The sequence below is a fragment of the Lactuca serriola genome, chromosome 5, assembly GCF_051521515.1.
Source record: "Lactuca serriola cultivar US96UC23 chromosome 5, Lser_US96UC23_V15, whole genome shotgun sequence".
Classification (NCBI taxonomy): Eukaryota; Viridiplantae; Streptophyta; class Magnoliopsida; order Asterales; family Asteraceae; genus Lactuca; species Lactuca serriola.
Genome location: NC_136412.1, coordinates 185601445 through 185624254, shown reverse-complemented (window position 1 = coordinate 185624254; position 22810 = coordinate 185601445). Strand labels below are relative to the sequence as shown.

At 33.9% G+C, this 22810-nt stretch overlaps 1 protein-coding gene across 1 annotated transcript in view; it reads left to right on the top strand.

Moving 5' to 3' along the window:
* The window catches only part of LOC145051369 (putative glycerol-3-phosphate acyltransferase 3), a 24747-nt gene extending 2960 nt beyond the window's left edge, over positions 1–21787 (top strand). Inside the window, exon 2 of the mRNA XM_078999392.1 lies at positions 20818–21787. Within this exon, the coding sequence (XP_078855518.1) occupies positions 20818–21705 (888 nt within the window). The 3' untranslated portion in view covers positions 21706–21787. The remainder of the gene's footprint in view (positions 1–20817) is intronic.
* Positions 21788–22810: the final 1023 nt, after the last annotated feature.

Sequence of the window (22810 nt, the reverse complement as noted above, 5' to 3'; positions counted from 1 at the left end):
TTAATAACATTACAATACAGATTAAAATAAATTTAATATAGATTATAATGTGATATAATTGCACGTATTTATTAAAATCAATGATTATAACTATATATAAATAAAAAAAATAGCTTTTAACTAATAACTTATTTAAAAGGTTGCTTTGTGGTTCTCATGGGTTATATATATATATATATATATATATATATGGTTGATTTCAACAAAAAAACCATTTTAAACCTTATAACCTAGGAACCAACATTTTCTCAATTATAAAGCATATTGTTTATCAAAAAAAAAACATAGAAATTCATAACTTTTTATCATCTTTCCATTGATATTAAATTCGATAATTTTTTTTTTTTTTTACTTTTTTGATCTATTTAGATTCACATTATGAATCAGTATTAGAGTCACAGTGCAGGTTCGTATTGTGAATCTGTACAGATTCACAATATGAATCTTAAAAATAAAAAATAATAATAATAAACTATTTAATATCAATGGAAGAAGATAAAAACTTATGAATTTAGATTTTATTCGATAAAAAATAAGCTATAAAACTTGAAAATATAATTGTTCGTTGGTTCTAAGATTTAAAATGGTTCTTTGTTGAACTTATATATATATATATATATATATATATATATATATATATATAGAGAGAGAGAGAGAGAGAGTAAGGTTATTTTGTTTTTAGTAACTATTGTATGCCAGAATACACAGATCTGGACCATTAGATGGAATATAATCAAATGTCATGATCTGAGGGTATATCATTATAGAATAGGATAACATGTACCATATAATCACACAAATTTCAGCATTAGGGCATTTTAGTCAATTAAGTTATTTTAAAAAAAGAAATTTTTGGATTTTTAGGGATAATTAATTCCTTTATTTCTAAAAATATGAATATTTTAAGGTAATTCAAAATTAAAAATCCTATTTTATTCTGTCAGAATGATAGAATGTTAGTCATAAACTAGTAAATATATTTTTTGATTTTATTATGTTAGAATGACAGAATGTCAACCATAAACTAGTAAATACATTCTGAAAAAAATACACAAAATCGATTCTTAATCTAATAATATAACAAATAATTACATTGTATGATTGTGATTCATTGAATAATAACAAAAATTCTGAAAGAATAACAAGTATAATTCTTAAAAAATAACAACATTCTTAAAAAATGAGTGTGATCATATTTTAATTCATTCTTCAAGCCATTCTTCAAGTCATTTCTATCAAAAATTCATTGCCAAGTAATTTGTAGTGATACACTTGTAACAACTGCACATTACACATATAAATAATTAACTACAATTCTATCAGAATACAACAATATTATTCTTACAGCATAAACTATTCTTGTGGAATGATTTTGAATATTCTTAAAGAATTTGTATCATCAAGAATATACAACTGTAGTTAAAATGCCTCCTGCTTCATCTTCAAAATCTTTAGCTTTAGCCTCCATCTCCAGCTCATAACTACTGTAGTTAAAATGAAAAAGCAACCAACATTCTATTTCTAATTCATCTATTTTGTTAACTCCATAAAAAGGAAGACATGGATGGCTTATCCATTAGTAAGATCCATTCACAGTGTGATCAGATGCAATTTCCTATAATATAATAAAATATCAACTTATTTTATGTCATTTGAAATAAAAAAACAACTAAATCAAGTCGAATGACTATTCTCAACTTCATAATTAAAATGAGAGTTAGACAATTATATGGATGGAATCATGTTTGCGTTGAATGTGCAAAAAAAATCCATTATCAACATGGAATCCGAAACTCAATGCCTTTGTGATAGTGTGCTTCTTCAGTTTCTTCAAAAAAAAATTAGTGACTCTTTTTTTCCGGAATTTTCACTGAAAAAGAATTATCATTTTCCATGTTTTTTTTCGGAATTTTTTTTCCCGAACCCCATAATCAACTCCATATGCACCCCGGTAATTTTGTTTATTTCATTAAATCTGCCACCACCACTTTTCTCTCCTGTACACACAAATCCACCAAATCAAAAAGAGCCCTGATGAACTCTAAAATACATAGAAAAATAAGAATATATTAGTTAACAACAGATTCACATAACACCAAATCCTTTACATACCTACATCAATTAGCTCATAGGATATGAATTTGGTTCTGAAAGTTCAAGTGGATTCCATCTGTTCTTCAGTTGTATTAAAAGAAATACAACACTGAAAAAACCAATAGACATTAACCAAACCTCAAGCAAAAAACATGTACATGGTAAAGAAGTTGTGAAGTCAAATCAACTAAACACTCTCAAGAAACAAAAAAAATCTTGAAATTTTAGACCATCGATATTGATGAGAAAAAAAAGGTGAAATTAAGAATCATCAAAAACCATTTATGGAAGAAACTAAGAGAAAGAAGATACACAAGATGTTATACATTTCATCGAGTACATGATATGCATACTTTCAGAATCTTCAACGATCTCACAAATATTAAAACATTAATCACAAAAAATTTACACCCCGTTCCCGAGTTCAACTTAACGAGAGAAAGGAAAGAAAATTGGTGGAAATGAGAAGAAAATAAAAGAAATTGGTGTTCATGAGTTTCATTAAAGAGAATTGGAAGGAAGTGTGGGGAAATGTGAAGATCACTTTCCCTTCTAACTTTCCTTCCGATTTGGAAGGATTTGGAAAGAAAAAACAAAATCATTCATTTTCCTTCCGCTTCTTTCCAACTCGGGAACACACAAGAAAATTTTGTTTTCCTTTCCTTTCTCTTCTTTTCTCTCATGACTTTATTTTCTCTTCTCTTCTTTTCTTTTGTTAAACTCGGGAACGAGGCGTTAATCCTGACAAGTTAGAGGTCACCCCGCTCCCGAGTTGTAGCAAAGAAAAGAAGAGAAGAGAAAAGAAAGTAAGGAGAGAAAAGAAGAGAAAAGAAAGGAAAAAGAAATTGTCATTTGTGCTCCTGAGTTGGAGAGAAATGGAAGGAAAGTTAAACATTTTGTTCTTTCTTTTCAAATCCTCCCAAATCGGGAGGAAAGGTAGGAGGGAAAGTTTTCCTTCCATTTCCTTCCACTTCCTTCTTTTAATGAAACTCGGGAGCACCATTCTCTCTTGCTTTCCTCTCATTTCCTTCCATTTCCTTTCTTTTCTCTCTTTAAGTAGAACTCGGGAGCGGGATGATACTTCACTAAATATTAGTAATAAAAATGATATGCGAAATAAACATAAGAAATTGAAGAAACAATTGCCAAAAACTAAAATGCCTTGATTTAATTGATTCACAGCAGTATATTCACGTTGTAACATATATTAAATTCAGAAGGCCCAAAATCACAAAATAATATCCAGGGAAGCAATGATAATTGAGGGGAAAATCTGAAAACATACTACCGATACAAATCAAAATAGAGAAAGACAAAACTTAGAAGAACTAATCACCAATCTTTGTATGTTGAGGCTTCAAAAACATAGCATCAATCTATCGTTTAATAAAGAATCTGACTTCGAATTATATCTATTCTTACCTTTAATCTTGGACTGGATTGCTATGATTATTGATTTATAGAACTTGCTCACTAATTCATTGGGATAGACACAATCAATTTAAATTTTCGGGAAAAATTATCAATTATCAATATAAAATTATGGTTGTTATCATCAATGCAACAAATTAGGAATTAAATAATTATGAGTTAGTTGGACGAATTTGAATATATAAGAACTAAATAGTAGAGCAAGGGCAAATTAGGAAATGCATTTAGAAAAAAATAAATAAATAAATAAAATAAAAAAAAGAGCTCAAAAGATACTAGGCGTGTTTGGCATGGAGCTTTTGGAAGGGTTTAGAAGCTTCTAGCTTTTAGCTTTTGATAACTATGTGTGTTGGGGGCGGGGGCAAATAAATGTGCTCATTATCCGAATTCGATTTGATATTCGAAAGTAATCCGGTGGTGAAACTAGTTCGGTTCCTAATGCTATCCACCGGTTTGAACCGGTCAAATACACTAGTCATTAGGACCCATTTAAGATAAGTTTCACATGGATTGGTGTTTGTGCCATTGGTTTTGAATCCACTTTAAGATCGGTTTTTCTAGTCTTTTTAGCATCGATGATTACACACATTAAATGTGAAAATGTTTTGTTGGTTGTTATGATAAGAATACATTCTTTCACCGTTCAAACGTCTTATTACTCACTTCCTATTGATAAGTTGTAAAAACATGTGCAATATATCACCTGCTCCTTATCTTGTAGTTTATCGTTATAATTTCTTCTTCCAAATACGAACCATTCTTCACTTTAAGATTTTATTTTTGTCTCATAATGATTGTTGGGTTTTTTCGAAACCACTTTTGCCCAATCTAGTTTCAATATGGTCTAACTCGGTTCGTATGGGTTTGAATATTTTTTGGTTTGAACTGGTTTTAATTCGATCCGGTTTCTAAGCCAAAGATATTTTAAAACCGATCCAATTTCCAAAACTTTTTGTACCGATATTGTAGCTTTATATGTATGTATATGTAAGATGACACATAAACTCACTTGTGGCCCATAAAGGCCAACTTGTTCACATTCATGTCCATAAAGGCCAACGTGTTTGGCAGTTTAGCGCCTTTAGACATGTTAAGTATTTATTCTTAAGCAGCAGTTTTCGAAGCCCATTTAAAAAAAACTCACTTAAGGCGAATGCTTATTTATAATACTAATACTAAATAAAGAATAGAAACAACTAGTGGGGTTTATAAAAGTTACAAACCTAATATATATATATATATATATATATATATATATATATATATATATATATATATATATATATATATATATATATATATAGAGAGAGAGAGAGAGAGAGAGAGAGACAAAACTGCACAAATCGTCCCTGTGGTTTGCTGAAAATTGTCACTTTGGTCCAAAAAGATTTGGACTAGCAATAGAGGTCAAAACTTTTCATTTTCTTGTGAGTTTGGTCCAATTTGCTTTAAATATTTTTATAATGACGGTTTTGCCCTTATGCTTTTTTATTTTTCAATCTTTTTTATTTATTTAAATCTTTTTCTGATTGAAATAAAAATTAAAAAGAAATAGTTCTCTCTATCTCTCTCTCTCTCAACATATAACCCTCCCTCACTCAATACATCTCTCCCTCTCGTTCTTATCTCACCAACCAATACCACCGTTTCCCGACCTCCTCCATCCTCCTCTTTATTCAAACCAATAACCACCACCACCTGCTACCATTCCTCTCCATTCACTGCCGAGGAAAAACACCACCAAGGGTGGTGTTACTGTGGTGACCACCGAGAGGCACACTCACCTCCTGTGGTGACCATCCATCGTGAAGGAAAACCCTAAAGTGATTAGGTCGACATACTCTTTGGATCTCGAACCTCATGAGAATCGACGAGCACCACTGGATTGATGTCGATTTTTGGATTTCTCGGTAGAGGCGAAGGCGGTGGTCGGCGAATTACAGTTTCCTACCCTCCATATTTGGCAATTGTTGTGGAATTTGTCTTGATTGTTACGATTGAGAGATCCGTTTTGGTGAAGATCATCCCTACATCTACAAAAATTAATTTTAGGGTTAGGGTTCACATCAGAAATTGATTCAGATTAAGCGATGGTTGTGGAATCCATGTCCTTCCCTCTTTCATCTAGTTGATTTGCTCCAGTGTTGACCCAATTCGTTTGATGTATTTCCGATGGATGATTCAATTTGGTTAATGTTTCAAGATTGATTTTGATTTTAGGTCACAGGTAACCGGTGGTGTTTTCCTTTTTTGTATCTGAACAAATCGAATTCAAAAGTGGTTTATACATGGGTGGGGAGTTGTTGGTGGATGAAGGTAAAAGAATGAGGTGATGTCTCTAATTGTGGGTGTAGTAATGGGTTTGATCTGAAGCGATGTAGAAGGAATTCGATCTAATGATGTGCATATGTGATGTGGATATAAAGGAATGGGAGGTGGTAGATTGGTGACTGATTGCAGCGCATGGCAGGTGAATGCTGGAATGGAAGCAATAGGTGGAAGGCCGCAGCGACGTTGGGGCGTTTGATGACTATGGGTCACGACAGGGGGAGGGCTGATTGGGCTGAGAACAACGGTGGCAGCCGGTGGTGCTCGTTCCGGCGACTCCTGCTGCTTCTGTTTATTTCTTCCGGCGAGGTCAACGCGTGAGAGATGAGGGGAGGAAAGAGTAAGGGTCGGGGATGTTTGGGGGTGCTGTACTTGACTGGAACGAAAATGGAGAGAGAGAGATATTCTTTTTTTATTTTTCTTTTAATAAGAAAAAACATTTAAATAAATAAAAAATAGAAAAAGAAAGTATAAAGGGTAAATCCGTCATTTTAAATATTTCTAAATCAAATTGGACTAAAATCGCAACAAAATGAAAACTTTGGACCTGTGGTGCTAGTCAAAACTCTTTTGGACCAAAGTGACAATTTTGAACAAACCACAGGGACCATTTGTGCAGTTTAGTAATATATATATATATATATATATATATATATATATATATATATATATATATATATATATATATAGGTGGGTTCAATTGAGAAAATAACCAAAGGTTGAGAAATGGGGGAATCATTCTCAGCCACTCATTTAATCTAAGCATAAAAAGACACGGTGGCAAACTTGTAAATATGTTAATAACCTTCAATGTCAAATACGTAACTATAGAGAATTCGATAACAGTTTGTTCATCCTCAAAATTTCTCCTCCAACCTTCAATAACCGATATTCGTAGCTGGGAGGTTCGCTGTTCAAGAAAAATCCGCAACCCAAATTCATCAATTTCATCGATTTGTTAAAGATCATAACGGATTTAGAACTGGAATTTTCTAGATACGCAAACGAAATCAATTGGAATCGGAATTTCTTTGCTATTCATGAAATTGGAATCGGAGTTCTGGACTCGCAGTCACAGTCGACATTGAAGGACTCAGAATCAGTACTAATAGGTTCCCAATCGGATTTTCGGAAATCAAAATCAAAATGAGAAATCGATCAGACATAGGATGTCGTATCTGAAGTCGAAATCGGAAGTATATGATGATTTGGAATTGATAACTTGATGTTTTTAACATTTTTAAAATAATTAACTTGTATGCACTCCAACTGTTTGATGAAATGCATAAACTAAATTACCATGTTATATTCACATATGAATATGTTTTCTCACCTGAATCAGTATATGATTATTAAAAACACAAAACAAATATGCAAGTCTGTATGTCATTCATATGTGAATAACTTATAAAAATTATATATATTTGTGAAAATATCTTCTAATATTCATAAGTGAATATATTCACAAGTGAATATACCTTGTAATATTCATATGTGAATATACTGTGTAATATTCATAAGTGAATATATCATGTGCTATTTACAAGTGAATATACTATGTAATATTCATATGTGATATACCATGTAATATTATGTAATATTCACATATGAAAATATCATTTAATATTTATAAGTGAATATATCATCTAATATTCACAAGTGAATATAATATGTTAATATTCACAAGTGAATACATCGTCCAGTATTTAAATATGAATATACTATGTTTATTATATGCTATATTCATATATGAAGGATACTTAAATTGTAAAAAAAAATCATACTTTTTATTAATAAGTGAATAACGAATGTATTGTAATAAAACCTGATGCATTTTTATTCACTTATGAATAACGATAGCTGAAAATATAAAAAAAAATATATTTTATTTTAAAACTATATCAATATGGATGTCTATTTGTAGAGAATAAAAAATCATGAATTTTTGTATATTTAAAATCATTTTCCGATAAAAATAGCTTCTTAAAAATTAAAAAAAAAACGAAAAAACTATGTTTTTGTATATATTAAGGTAATAATTAGCATAGTTTAAGGAAATATGTTTTGTTGGAACACACATGTCTATTAATTTCTCATTTCCGCTGTTACGACGGAGACTTTTGCGGCAAAAATAAATGAGTGGCTGAGAATGATTCACCCATTCTCAACCTTGTTTTTTCTCAATTGAACCCTCCCCTATATATATATATATATATATATATATATATATATATATATATATATATATATATATATATATATATATATATATATATATATATATATATATATATATATATATATAGTAAACTAGACATTTTTTGGCAGAAATGGTCCCTGCACTTTGCACCTCATTCTGTACCTATTTTGACATTTTTGGTACTTGCAATCAATATTTTTAGACTTTTTAGGAACCTTTTAATATTTAAAGTTTGGCACAAAATTTTAACGGTTTAACAACTTTGATCCATTTTCTAAAAATTTGCTAATTCCTACCCCTTTAATTCTTTAACTGTTTTGAAACTTCTGATCCTTGCAGTCAAAACTTTTATATTTTTTCATAAAAACTTGTAAAAAACGGTCCGGGGAAAACTCCGGACTTTTCATCATTGTACTTTCTACGTCCGTCATATTTATCGATTCGGAAACAATATTGAAAGCTTCTGACTTCCGCGTACCGTGGATAACCTTTCTAGTTATTATTAATTATTTTGAAGATTTTGGCTTTTGTGGTTTTCAAAACTTGTACCAATGGTCTTTTCGCTAAAACCATTGGTTTAGAGGGTAATTTAGTTTTTTCCGGTAACAAAAAATTGAGTTAATGATAATGGGTAAACTATAATGACCACTGATGTAATTTTTTATATTTCATGTTTATAAGTTTTTGGGTTTTTCACCCATTTAATTTTTAAAGTATCACTTTAACTCTTTCATTTTGAACTTTATAAAATGTTATATTTACGGCATCATTTTTTTAACTTACGTGTTTATCCCTGCTAGTATATATAATTTGATTTTTTGTAATAACTTTCGTTTGTTAACCTAATTTTTTTTACATAGGTATTTTTATATATGTTTCGTTATAAATTCAAATGTTTCAACGTAAATTTAGAATTTTCTTTCATTATTTTTTTTAAAGGAAAACTTATTTGTTTATTTTATGCACGTGACATTTAAATTCGAACTTGTCAACGTTTCGCCGTAATTTTTTTTCGTCGTTAATTTTATGCACATTTCCTACAAATGAATGGATTACATGTAAAAACTTTTGTTCATCAACTTAAAAAAATGTATTATATTCGAGTTTATCTATGTTTCAACGTAACTTATTTTATGTTTTTGTGTTTCATTTTGTATACGTTTTGTACGTATAAAACGCATTACATATAATAATCTTTATTAGTTCATATTTTTTTAAAGATAAAATTGTTTTTTTATACGAGTGTTTGTTTAAATTCAAGTTTGTCTACATTTCGACGTAATTTTTAAAAAATTTTGTGCTTAATTTTATGTTTGTTTATTACGTATGATTCGTGTCACCTATAATAAATTTTTTTGATTAACTTAAAGAAAGATATTACATTTGAGTTTGTTTATATTTTAACTTATATTTTTCTATGATTTTGTGTTTAGTTTCATATATATATATATATATATATATATATATATATATATATATATATATATATATATATATATATATATATATATATATATATATATATTTCATATGTTTGAGGCGGGACACATATAATAACTTTCGTTCGTTAACTTAAAAATACTAAATTTTTAAGTGTTTATTTTTATATATGTGTTCGTATAATTTAAGGCAGTAAGGTTGTGATTCATTCATTAGTTTACAATAAATTTACTTGCTTTTTTATGTACGTGTCAATCTAAATACAAGTTCATCTATGGTCCGAAATAATTTTTTTATGTTTTTGGACGTAATTTTTTTTTTTTTTTTTTTATGTTTCCGATGTCGAACCATAGACGAACTTAAATTTATACTGACACATACATAAAAAAACAAGTTTTTATAAAAAAATTAATGAATGAAGGTTCTAAAATTACGTCAAATACGTCAAAACGTTCATCGCCTTGAATTTATACCGACACATACATAAAAATAAACACGTAAAAATTAATTTTTTTTAAGTTAACAAACGGAAGTTATTATTTGTGACACGACTTATACATACGAAACATATATAAATTAAACACAAAAATGTTAAAAATCTTACGTCGAAACATATACAAACTCGAATATAATATAGTTTTTTAAGTTAAAATATGGACATTATTATATGTAACTCCACTCATTGTAACATCCAAATTTTTACAACATTTTTTTTTATTTTTAATATAAAGAAAACATCAAGTATTATAAAAAATAAGTCGTAAAATCCTAGGTGAATCAAATACAATCATCCCAAATCAGAGTATCAAAATGCGGGAATCATAATATATGCAAGCCGAAGTGTACAGTCAAGCATTTGTCTTTCCGTGATCGTCTGAAATACCTAAAACATATTTAATCCATAAGTGTAAACACAAAGCTTAGTGCGTTTCCCACAATATTACATACAACACAACATAATAAACAACTATAGTTTATCAACAACCCTAGGGATTTTCAGCAATCCCAGTGGGCTAACACCATTCCCTGTGGATTAACTAGTATATTTTATGGGTTATCCGCAAGCCTAGGGACTATCAGTAGTCCCATAGACTCACAGTTGTGTAGGAGCTATCAACAACTTAACTGCATATATAACAACAATCAACAATTAAGACCTAACTGGTTAGTAATCATACACTACCACACAGATAATATAGTGAGAAGACTCACCTAGCAGATAACAGCTAACAGAAAATAGCTCACACACATGGTAGATAGGTACAACGAGATACATAACCAACAATAAAGAAGTACCCTCTCAGTCTACACCCTGAAATCATAATTTGACCAAAAGTCAACCATGGAAAAAAGTCAACGGTCAAAGTCAACCTCAGCAGGTGTCCACGTCGTGACCACCCATAAATCACATCTTGGGCAATCCATGGCAAAATAGTTGGGCCAATGCCCAATCGTCACATCGTGACGACTTAAATGCCATGTCGTGAAAATTGGGTTCCCACAACCTAATACATTTAGGTCTTAATCTGTTAAGCTACTCCTTCTAACTTTCTAAAAACCTTCCTAAAGCCTAATATATCACAAAGATAAATGCTTTTCAGTCATGCATGTCCAATGCAAGTCTATAGCACAAACTTAGGTCAAAATGGGAAGAAAATCACCAAAATCTCATGCGTGGAATCAATCCACCATCAAACTTCAAGTATGAGACTTATTCTTATCAAAGGACCCTAATGATGCATAACGTTGCTAACTTTTTGAATTCCATGCATTCAACTCTACCCAAACATGGAGAAAAGTGGGTTAAAACCTAGATCTAACATGCTTAAATGAGAAAGTTAAGGACTTGGGGACTTACAAGGGCCCAGAAACAACACAAGATTATGAGAAGGAGGCTTGTTTGCTGAAACAATGCACCAAATGGATCTTATTCTTAAACAAAGTGCTAAAACCACCAAAAGAACTTTCAAGATCAATAATGGAGGCTAGATTCGTTTAGGGCATAGATGGAGATGATGAGCGTTGAGGGTGAACAAACCCTAGCCCCTCAATTCCCTTAAATAGGGTGCAAAACATGGAAATCAGGTTAACCCTAGACAACCATCACGTCATGACTACATACACGTCATGTCGTGACCCACAAGGATGAATACGCCATTATACATATCTGATTATATTGTGAGACCTCCTTCCCCACATCGTGATCATCTTAAAAATCCATCATTTTACACTTTATTTAGACCAAAAGCATAAATGAATCATTACCTAAATTAGGTGTTACAACTCTCCCCTACTAGAATTAGATTTCGCCCTTGAAATCTTCAACTGGAAGCAGATCCGAATAGCGCTCATGCATCTCAGCCTCGGGCTCCCACATTCACTTAGAGCCCTTTCAATGTTTCCACTGCACCTTGACGAAGGGTACCACCTTGTTGCGCAAGGCCTTCTTCTTCATATCAAGAATCGTCATCGGTAGCTCAATATAATTCAGGTGATCATCAACATAAATATCACCCAATGCGACAACAACGGACTCGTCGGCCACACATTTCCGCAACTGGGAAACATGAAAAGTGATGTGAATTTGACTGAGCTCCTCTGGTAGATCCAAACGGTGGGTTATCCCCCCCCCCCCCACTCTAGCCATAACTTGGAATTGACCAATAAACTTGGGGCTGCATTCCTCGCTTGCTGAACTGAGTAACGCCCTTCCAAGGTGACATCTTCAAGAGTATAATATACCCGACCAGAAATTCCAACTCAGATCGACGTCGATAAGCGTAGCTCTTGTGTCGACTCTAGGTTGTCTGTAATCTCTGCCTAACCTGCTGAATAAGCTCTATCGTCTTGAGCAATATCTTCGTGCTCCCTATGACCCTCTGACCAACCTCTCCCTAACAAATTAGGGTCTGACACTTCCTCCCATAGATAAGCTAGAAGGGAGGCATACGGATGCTAACATGTTGACTGTTGTTGTATGAAAACTCAGCCAAGGGAAGGTATGAGTCCCAACTCCCACCGAAATAAATGATACATGCCCTCAATATATCCTCAAGTGTCTGAATGGTCTGCTTGCTCTTCCCGTCTGTCTGTGGATGATACATAGTGCTAAAATGCAACTGGGTACCAACTCTTTGTGGAACCTCTTCTAAAATCAGGAGGTGAAACGAATATCTCGGTCTAAAATAATCGAAATAGGGATACCATAGCGAGCAAAAACCTCTAGGACATAGATGTCGTCCAGTGTCTCAGTCGAGGAACTCCCCAGATAGCCAAAAAGTGTGCATTCTTGGTCAATCGATCGACAATCACCCATATAGCACCAAATCCTTTTGCAGTCTTTGGTAATTTTGTAATGAAATCGAAGACGATCTGCTCCTATTTCAATAATGGGACCACTAAGGACTGCAATTTTCTGTGAGAGAACTGATGTTCAGCCTTGACCTTCCGGTAAGTCATGCACTGCTCCACAAACCAAGCTATAACTCTCTTCATAAATAGAAAATTTCTATTTTACGCCTCATGATACATCTTTGTTGCACTGGATGGATAGAAAATTTCTATTTTACGCCTCATCCATCAAAATTTGTCTGGTCCCACAAGACTAAGGCACACAAATCCTGTCATGCAGTGTCAACGACCCCCAACTATCATAATAAAAAAATGGATACCTAACCAACCACCCGCTCGCTCTTCCGATTATTCTCATTGACGACCTCCATCCACAAAACTCTAATAATCTCTAAAAACGGAGTCAGAACTGTCATCCTCAAACATAGCTCCTAAATTGGGGGCACTAATCGTCTTATGACTCAGAGCATCGGCCACCACATTGGCCTTATAGGGATGGTACAAAATCTCACATTCATAATCTTTCACTACATCTAACCCATCTCCGTTGTCCTATATTCATGTTGGGCTGATCCATCAGATATCTCAGACTCTTGTGGTCTTTATAGATGGTACACTTGACCACATACAGGTAGTGGCATCAAATATTGAGGTCAAAAACCACAACCCCAACTCCAGAACATGAGTAGGGTAATTTGTCTCATGAGGCTTCAGCTACCTCAAAACATAAGTGATCATGTGCCCTTATGTATCAAAATGACACCCATACTCAGTATCGATGCGTCACAATACACTACAAAGTCCTCGACTCCCTTAGGGAGGGTAAGTACTAGCAGCTCACAAAGCTTCTGATGTAGAGTCTCGAATTTTGCCTGCTGCTCAGACCCCCAAAGGAAAGTGATGTATTTCCTCATCAACCTAGTGAGAGGGACTACAATCTTGTAGAAGTCACAAATGAATATCTTGTAGTAACCTACCAACTCAAGGAAACTTCAAATCTCAGATGGAGTCTTCGAAACTTCACACCACATAACCTCCTCGATCTTGGCCAAATCAACCAAAATACCATTCCGGTTGACAAGGTGCCCCAAAAACTAAACCTCATGCAACCATAACTCACACTTGGAGAACTGTGCATACAACAACTCTAGCTGAAGCACTCCAAGAATCTCACAAAGATGCTCCTCATGTTGTTCCTTGGTCATAGAATAGACCAAGATATCATTGATTAAATAATCACCGATGTATCCAAGATAGGCCTACACACTTTGGTTCATGATGTGCATGAACGATTCCAATGTGTTGGTGTGACCGAAAGGAATCACCAATAATTCATAATGCACATAATGATTTCAGAAGGTCGCATTCAGAATTTCATCCTCATGAACCCTCATCTGGTGTTAACCAAATCTCAATTCAATCTTGTAAAGCCATGATACTCCATGCAACTTATCAAAAAGGTCAATAGTCTGTGGCAGGAGGTTCTGGTTCTTTACTGTTAACTTGTTTAACTTTTGGTTATCAATGCACATCTAGTGCAAACCATCCTTCTTCTTAACAAAAATAATCGTTGCTCCCCAAGACAAGCTACTCCGTCAAATGAACTCCTAGTCCAAGAGTTCCTGAAACTAAGAGGGAAACTCTTGCATCTCAAGCGGCGTAAGGCGATATGAAACCTTGGTAATCGGGGCATAACGAGGGATCAAGTCGATCTGGAACTCTACCTGCCTCTTGGGAGGCACACCGGGCAAATCCTTAGCGAAAACATTAGGAAATTCCCTCCCAATCGGAACATAAGAAACTGACTTCTTTCCCTTAACTTGAAAATCAACCACACAAGCTAGATACACCATACACGCATGATGAAGATACTGTCTTGCCTTGGGGTGAAACAAAAAGCAGAACCGACCTTGGTACCCTCACCATAAATAGTCAGAACTCCTCCATTTGGGTCACAAATCGTCACCAACTGTTTTTCACAGTCAATCATTGATCCAAACTAGCTTAACCAATCCATACTTGCAATCATGAAAACATTCCCCATCACAATAAGGATATGATCAAAATAGGGAATCAGACACCAAAAATCTCTAATACATAATCCTAATATACCTCAGAAGCCGAAACGGTGTGATCAACAACTATAACGACCCTTAAGGGTCGATCCAAGGCCTCATGAACAATAATAAAATCTTTAGAAAAGGATATGGACACAAAATACTGACTTGCACCCTAGTAAAAAAAAACTAAAACGGGTATAGAAATCACAAGGAAAGTACCTAAGAAGAGCATAGCATAAGCATATACATCAAATAACTCAACAAAAAAGTAAATAAACACATACCAACAACATCCGGTGTGGTTTTGGCCTCCTCTGTAGTCAACTGAAAAGCTCGATTGTGGGCCTTCGAGGCCTCAACCTTCCCATGGTAACTATCTATGATGTCTAGGGTCGCAGGAACAGGGGTCTGGACTAGCCTTGATGCAAGTAGTGGACATTCGGCCTTCACATGGATCGCGTGATTGTAGCTGAAATGGACTTGTAGACCCTTCAGGTAATCCTTTGCATTGTGCCCCTCCTTACCACACAAGTAGCATACCATCCTTGCCCGACAGGTTCCCTCATGACCCTTACCTCCTAATCTCGAATCAACGGGTTTGACCCGCTTATCCGATGGCTGCGAATGAACTAGCTTCCTATCCCTTCTTTGTGTATCCACTTCTGTCTCTTTCACATACAACTTCAACTTGATCTCCCTCCTCCTAACATTAGATTGTAGCTTAGCCAATTTCTGGTACTAGGAGTTTGTCGTGAACTCTTTGATATACCTCTTGAGCATGCTCAAATATCGGGTCATCCATGCCTACTTAGAGGATGAGTACTCAGGGAAGAACATGAGCCACTCATGGAACATCATGGTGATCTCAATCATTGTCTTTATCATCTGGTTGAGTGACAACTACTTTTGGGCCAACCTCTCTCTCTCTCTCTCTCTCTCTCTCTCCACCAAAGGAACATACTCATCACATAATATCTCAACATATCGATCCCTTGTCACTGCGGCCCGTTCTTCATGTGAATTGCAAATAGTCACAAACTTCCACTAGTCTTTTACTCCCAAGAGAAGTAGGTTCAGCAAAAAGAGAACCTTCAAATCATTAGGACTTGAGCAAGTGTAAAATCATCCCTCGACATTAGAAATCCACCTTATAGCCTCAATCAGGTCCTTGACCCCGTCAATCTTTGGGGGTTTCATATTGTTGATGTAACATTCCAAAATATGAGAGTAAAAATTTCATTTTTAAAACAATCAAAACACCCTTTTATCATTTAAACAAATCTTTAAAGATATTTTATAATCAAAACAACTATCAGAGTACAATCCCAAAATCTCAAAGTTGCAGGAAATATAGGTGTATGCGCTGCGATCAAGTCGTATCCTTCCTTTTCGAACGGTAAGTACCTGAAACCATAAACAACAACTGTAAGCAAAAAGCTTAGTGAGCCCCTCAAATACCACATACCATACATAACATATAAGTTATACATATTAAATATGCAATAGAAAGTGCTATGTGTCAACCATAGTCTTGCCATTATGCCACGAGCCATATCATGGTCTTTTTTTGCCAAGTTGGGGACCAAAACCCTGTGTCTTACAGACAAGTGTTAGGAGCCATCACCTGGTCTTCCATGAAAGCATCACAAAGACAACTATCATATAATCTACAACTACTTATCTACTTAATTGCCAGAGTCCAAACTCTGGTCTTTCATATAGATCTGTTAGGATCCACCTCCAGGTCTTTCATACAAATGCCAAGGGCGACTCCCTGGTCTTCCTACAATACATAAACCAATAGGGTCAGCATTCGTGCTTTTGACCTATAGAATAATGAGGAGACTCACCTCGCACTTCTGAATCACACTAATAACCCCTGACAGCTGGACCATAAATCCTATGAACTATCAATATCAAATAACACCCAATTAACAATTTGAATCAAAACTATATCCTTCAATCCATACTTAGGTTTTAGAGACCAATTTACCCCTTATCTTGCTTGGCCCAAGACTAGGCCCAAACATGGACCAAAATATCCCATGGTCAACCCTAATCAAACTTCTAGTCAAAGTTAATGTCAACAACCCATTTTGACCAAACACGTTGTATTTCCCTTCGGACACACCGTGTTCCGCCAACATCCAGACAGTTGGGAAAAATCCTGGCCACACGCCGTGTTGCCCCTTGAACACGTCATGTCTGCCTGAGATTCAACAACTTGACACATTAGGTTGTTTTCTCCGATACCAAGAGTTGCAAAGCTCAGATCTAGCCCCTCATATGGTCCAGAAGGATAAATTTTCCAACTATATCCATTGGGACCACCCAAAAAGGTAGAAAACTCATCCATAAAGTTTAATAATGCAAGGGCTTAACCAATAAGCACTTAATCTATAAAGACATAGCCCCAAAACATAGATCTGACTTCCTTGAGCTGGAGAACCACATAAAGTTGCCAACTTTACGTTCATGCATGTCTAAATGAAGCTCTTAAGCTTAAAAGGGACTTAATAAGTTACTTAATGTATGCATGTAACCAATTATCTCATAAAGCTTGCACCTTTATGCTCAAGGAGTCCAATACAAACTCAGATCTGGAATAACAAGCCCTTAAACGACTTCACTCTCTCATCAACCCAAAAAGGGACCAAAAGCACAACAAAACACAATATAAAGAGATCTAAACATCTATAAGACAAGATGTAAACTTGATACCTCAAAAAGCTTTCCCATAAGATGATGATTCTGGATCCAAATCCTTTTCACCAAGAAAAGCAACTTCAAGATCTCCTCTTCCTTCACAAAGACCAAAAATGAGCACCAAGAACCTCTTACTATCTCAAGAACACCACCAAGACACTTAAAGGTCGATTTTAAGGTTTCAGTGACAATGGGGGCTAGTAAGGAGGCCATCCATAAGGACTTAAGGTCTTTATATAGGGTGCAACACCCTAAAAATTAGGGTTTTCTCCAGCAATCCCCAACACGCCGTGTAAGGCATAACACGCTATGTTGGCCTTAATGAAAGTCGTGTTTCTTCAAATCTAGACACGACATGTTGGTTCCTCCAATATGTCGTGTGTAACCTTAGAAAGGGGATTTATTCCCAACAATTATTCTTCAAGAATCTGGGTGTTATAGTTGAACTCTCGGTATTGCATCAAATCACCCCTGTATGGTCTCGTGGCGAAACAGTTGCGGTGGCTACGGAAACAACAAACTTTACGATGGCAACATAGCGCTTGTCAAGTAACTCGATCATTGCGGTCTTGATAGACCTAAATACCTCTAAGATCGCCTCCCTGACTTCCACGACCAACTCTATGGCAATGATCATACGAATCTCATCATTGTTGGTACTCTGGCTCTCTGGACACCTAGAGCCTGAACCTCAGGTAAACACCATACTAAAATACACAAGGAAAAAGGTCAAAACTAGGCTAAAACACTCTGCTCTCAAAGAAGCCACACACATATACACCTATTTGCTTAAGGAGCCACATCTAAACCCATATGTGCAAACCCTAGGTTCCTGATCAACCATAACTTCGCTACGCAAGAATTCTTTCCAATCTCGCTAATGGCTCCGTGTATACCAATTGTACATAACCTAGACTCAATAGACATTCGAATAAAAGATTCTACCCCAAATCCACAGCCAGACATGGAGCAGGAAGTAAGGTTAAATCAGGCATTATTAGGATATGAAATCCTAATTATGTACAAGTATAAAGTATAAACAAAGCAATTAGCAATCTTAGTTTCAACACTAGCAAGGCATTCACAAGTAATCTCCTAGGCTATAACACATCACAAAATCAGGCAACCCTATCCTACAATTTCTGAGGGATTCCTAGTCTATCAACTAGCATGCACCAAACTCTCATGCACGGAGTCCAACCCACCATCTAACTTCAGATTTGAGACTTATGCTTATCAAAGGACCTTATGATCCATAAAGTTGCTAACTTTATGGATTCCATGCATTCAAATCAACCCAAACATGGAGAAAAGTGGGTTAAAACGTAGATCTAGCATGATTAAATAATAAAGGCAAAGACTTGGAGACTTACAAGGGTCCAAAAACAACACAAGATGGTGAGAATGTAGCTTGCTTACTGAAACAATGCACCAAAGGCGTCTTTTTCTTCAATAAAGAGCTAAAACCACCAAAAGATCTCCGAAGATCAATAATGGAGGCTAGATTCGTTTAGGGTAAAGATGGTGATGATTGAGATTGAGGGCGTGCAAACCCTAACCCCTCACTTCCCTTAAATAGGGCGCAAAACATGGGAAGTAGGCTTAACCACGGTAAACCGTCATGTTGTGACTACATACACGTCATGTCATGACCCATAAGGATGAATAAACGATTCTGCATCAGTGGTCATATCGTGAGGCCTCCTTCCTCACTTCAGGCTCATCTTAAAAATCCACGATTTTAGACATAATTAGACCAAAAGCATAAATGAATCATTACCTGAATTAGGTGTTACACTCATTTACAGGAAACGTAAATAAAATTAAAACAAAACATAAAAAAAAATTACGTCGAAACGTATACAAACTCAAATTTAAACTGTGACGTGCATAAAACAAATAAGTTTTTTTTTAAAAAAAATTAACGAACAAAAGTTCTAAATTTATGTCGAAATGTTAACCAACTTGAATTTATACCAACACATATATAAAAATAATCATGTAAAAGAAGGCTAACAAACGAAATATATTAAGAAAAATCAAATTATATATATTATGGAGGATAAACACGAAAGTCTTGAAAAATGAATGGATGAAAATAACATTTTATAAAGTTCAAAGTGAAGGAGTGAAAATAGCATTTTCAAAAGTAAATGGGTGGAAAAGCCATAAACTCATAAACATAAAATATAAAAAATTACAAAAATAGTCCCTATGGCTTACCGATGGTCACAAAATTAGTCTCTGCTACCCGAAGAGACCAAATTGCCCTCACATTAACCGATGAAAACTAATGGTTTTAGCAAAAAGGATCATTCATGCAAAATTTGGAAACTACATAGGCCATGTTTGTAAAAAATAATTAGCAAAGAATGAGTTTGTGACTTTTGATAAGCTATAAGGACCATTTATGGAATTTCGTCCAAAAAATATGTTTGGGGTTGAATTTTAGAATTATGTAGGGTTTAGATTGAAATAATAGATACATAAAATCAAAAAATTAATACATACTTACTAAAATGTTTAAAATAACTTAGTTTTTAGTGCAACAAACGTTTTAATTATGGGTTTGGAGAGTTCAAATTTAATTAATTAAGATGTAGATTATGTTTACTTTTTACATTATTGTAATCTGTTTAATAAAATGAGACAGTGGGCTTTAAGATAACCTTTAAATATATTTGATTAAAGAGAAATCAAATATCTTCCTCTCAATACAAGTGTCAAAATCAAGATACAATGTTAAGAGAAAGATAATTATTGGTATCCATATGTCTTAATGATATATGAGTAAGAGGATAGATAGGAAAAAAATATAGAATAATATTTAATTTTTCTTGATCAAATTACTAATAGTTCTAGTTCGGTAGCACATTTTTTTATAATATTAATATGCACTAACCACTTTTTTGATGACAAGGATGACCAATCAGATACATACATTTCTTCATCTATGTATATTATATTTGACACCAAAATTTTGATGATAATAATAACATATTAGTTATGTATCTCCATGAATACAAATAATGAAATAATACATGATTTTATCCCTATTTGATCAGTATAGATGTTATTGCTAATGAAGTGGGGGTCTCACTTCATTGAGATCTTATAAGATATTATTTCATTATAAAAAAATGAATATAATATAATTTTTTGTTTGTTTGATCATCTTTTTAAAACCGTATGTTTTTTTCCGTTTAGGACATCTACATTGTATCTGACGCAGATAAGAGGAGATGGAGAGCTCTCCCAAGAGACAAGTACCCAAAACCATTGATTTTTCATGATGGTAGGATCACACTCATGCCAACATATCTCACAACATTAGCAATAATCATGTGGGTTCCATTTGGATTCTTGTTCACTATTTTGAGGATCATAATTGGGATATCTTTTCCATACACTATGTCTATCCCTATCTTGTCATACACAGGGATGAGAGGGAGATTATATATCATTTCAAACCATACAACCAAGTTTGACAAAACTAGGAAAGATACAAGCAAGAACAAAGGTAAGAAAAAAGGTACATTATATGTTTGCAATCATAAAACATTACTTGATCCAATCTATATATCAATGGCAATAATGAAGCCTGTAACAACCGTTACATATAGCTTGAGCCGATTATCAGAATTCTTGGCACCATTAAAGACTTATCATTTGAGTAGGAACAAAGAAAAAGACTCAAAGATGATGGAGATGTTACTTAACCAAGGTGACCTTGTGGTTTGCCCTGAAGGGACTACTTGTAGGGAACCTTATGTACTTCGATTTAGCCCTTTGTTTTCTGAAAAGAGTAATGAAATCGTCCCTGTTGCTTTAGATTCTAAAGTCAGTATGTTTTATGGGACAACTGCAAGTGGTTTCAAATTTTTGGACCCTTTGTTCTTTCTTCTAAATCCAATTGGGATTTACCATGTCATGATTCTTGAGAAGTGGACAAGTGAAAATACTTGTGGGAAATCAAGTATTGATATTGCTAATCAGGTTCAGAGACAGATTGCAGAAACATTAGGGTTTCAATGTACGAATCTCACGAGAAAAGATAAGTACATGGTCTTGGCGGGAAATGATGGTATTATTTAGAATATATCATCTTTATTTGATGTAAAATATATAATCCACAAATGAAGTATGTTTTACATAATTGTAACTAGATATCTATAAATGTGTGATTTTTTTTTATTGATATTTAGATTATAATTAATATCCACTATTACATAAATTTCATGTTGATTGTAATTTAAGTTTGCATAGTACTTCTATGGGAGTAAAATATCAAATAGTCATTGAATAATTGAATTGGTGATAGATGAAGATGAATAAGAGATGTGGATCATCCTCTCAATAAAAAAAAATAATGATAAAAAAAATACTAAATCCTTTCTATAGGTATATAGAAGTTTCTTAGGTTATTCGAAGTAGAGCGTCATTGGGGGCTTATAAATATATAAAAATGTTACATAAATGACACTACAATGTGAACAAAGGAATAAACTATAATATAGAGTATTCAACGTACCCTTTAGTTGGAGCATGAGGAAATAGATGTTCAAATTGTCCCAAAAATCTATTAATAACTGTGTAGACAATCCTTATATATATATATATATATATATATATATATATATATATATATATATATATATATATATATATATATATATATATGGACACACACACACACACACAAAGATTGACGAGCAGATGTCACATGCAACAAAGCTTGACCAATAGCAACACGTTCCTTAAAAAATATAAACCGATTTCTACATTTTTGGTTCTTAGGCAGTGTATAAAATTGAAGCCAAATACATGACACTCACATTATCACAAAACAATTTTTAACACGTGACAAATAACAACATAATTCGAGACGAATATTTCAAATCCAGGCAAGCTTATTATTCATATTGGCCAACCCATGGTATCCAGCTTCAAAACTATATCGACAAACAAGATTTTGGAATTCAAACGCGCACGAGATAAGGGGGTAGAGAAGTTAAACAAAAAATATATAAGTGGAGAATCATGTTCAAGGGAAAACAATCCAATTAACATCGTTGCAAGAAACTAAGCAATCAACACGAGGAAGTTGAATATGACGATTATGCTTAAGAGTTCCTTGAAGTTAGCGAAAGATTCATGTTAGAGCAAGAAAGTAAGATTCACGAGGGTCATCGATGTAGAT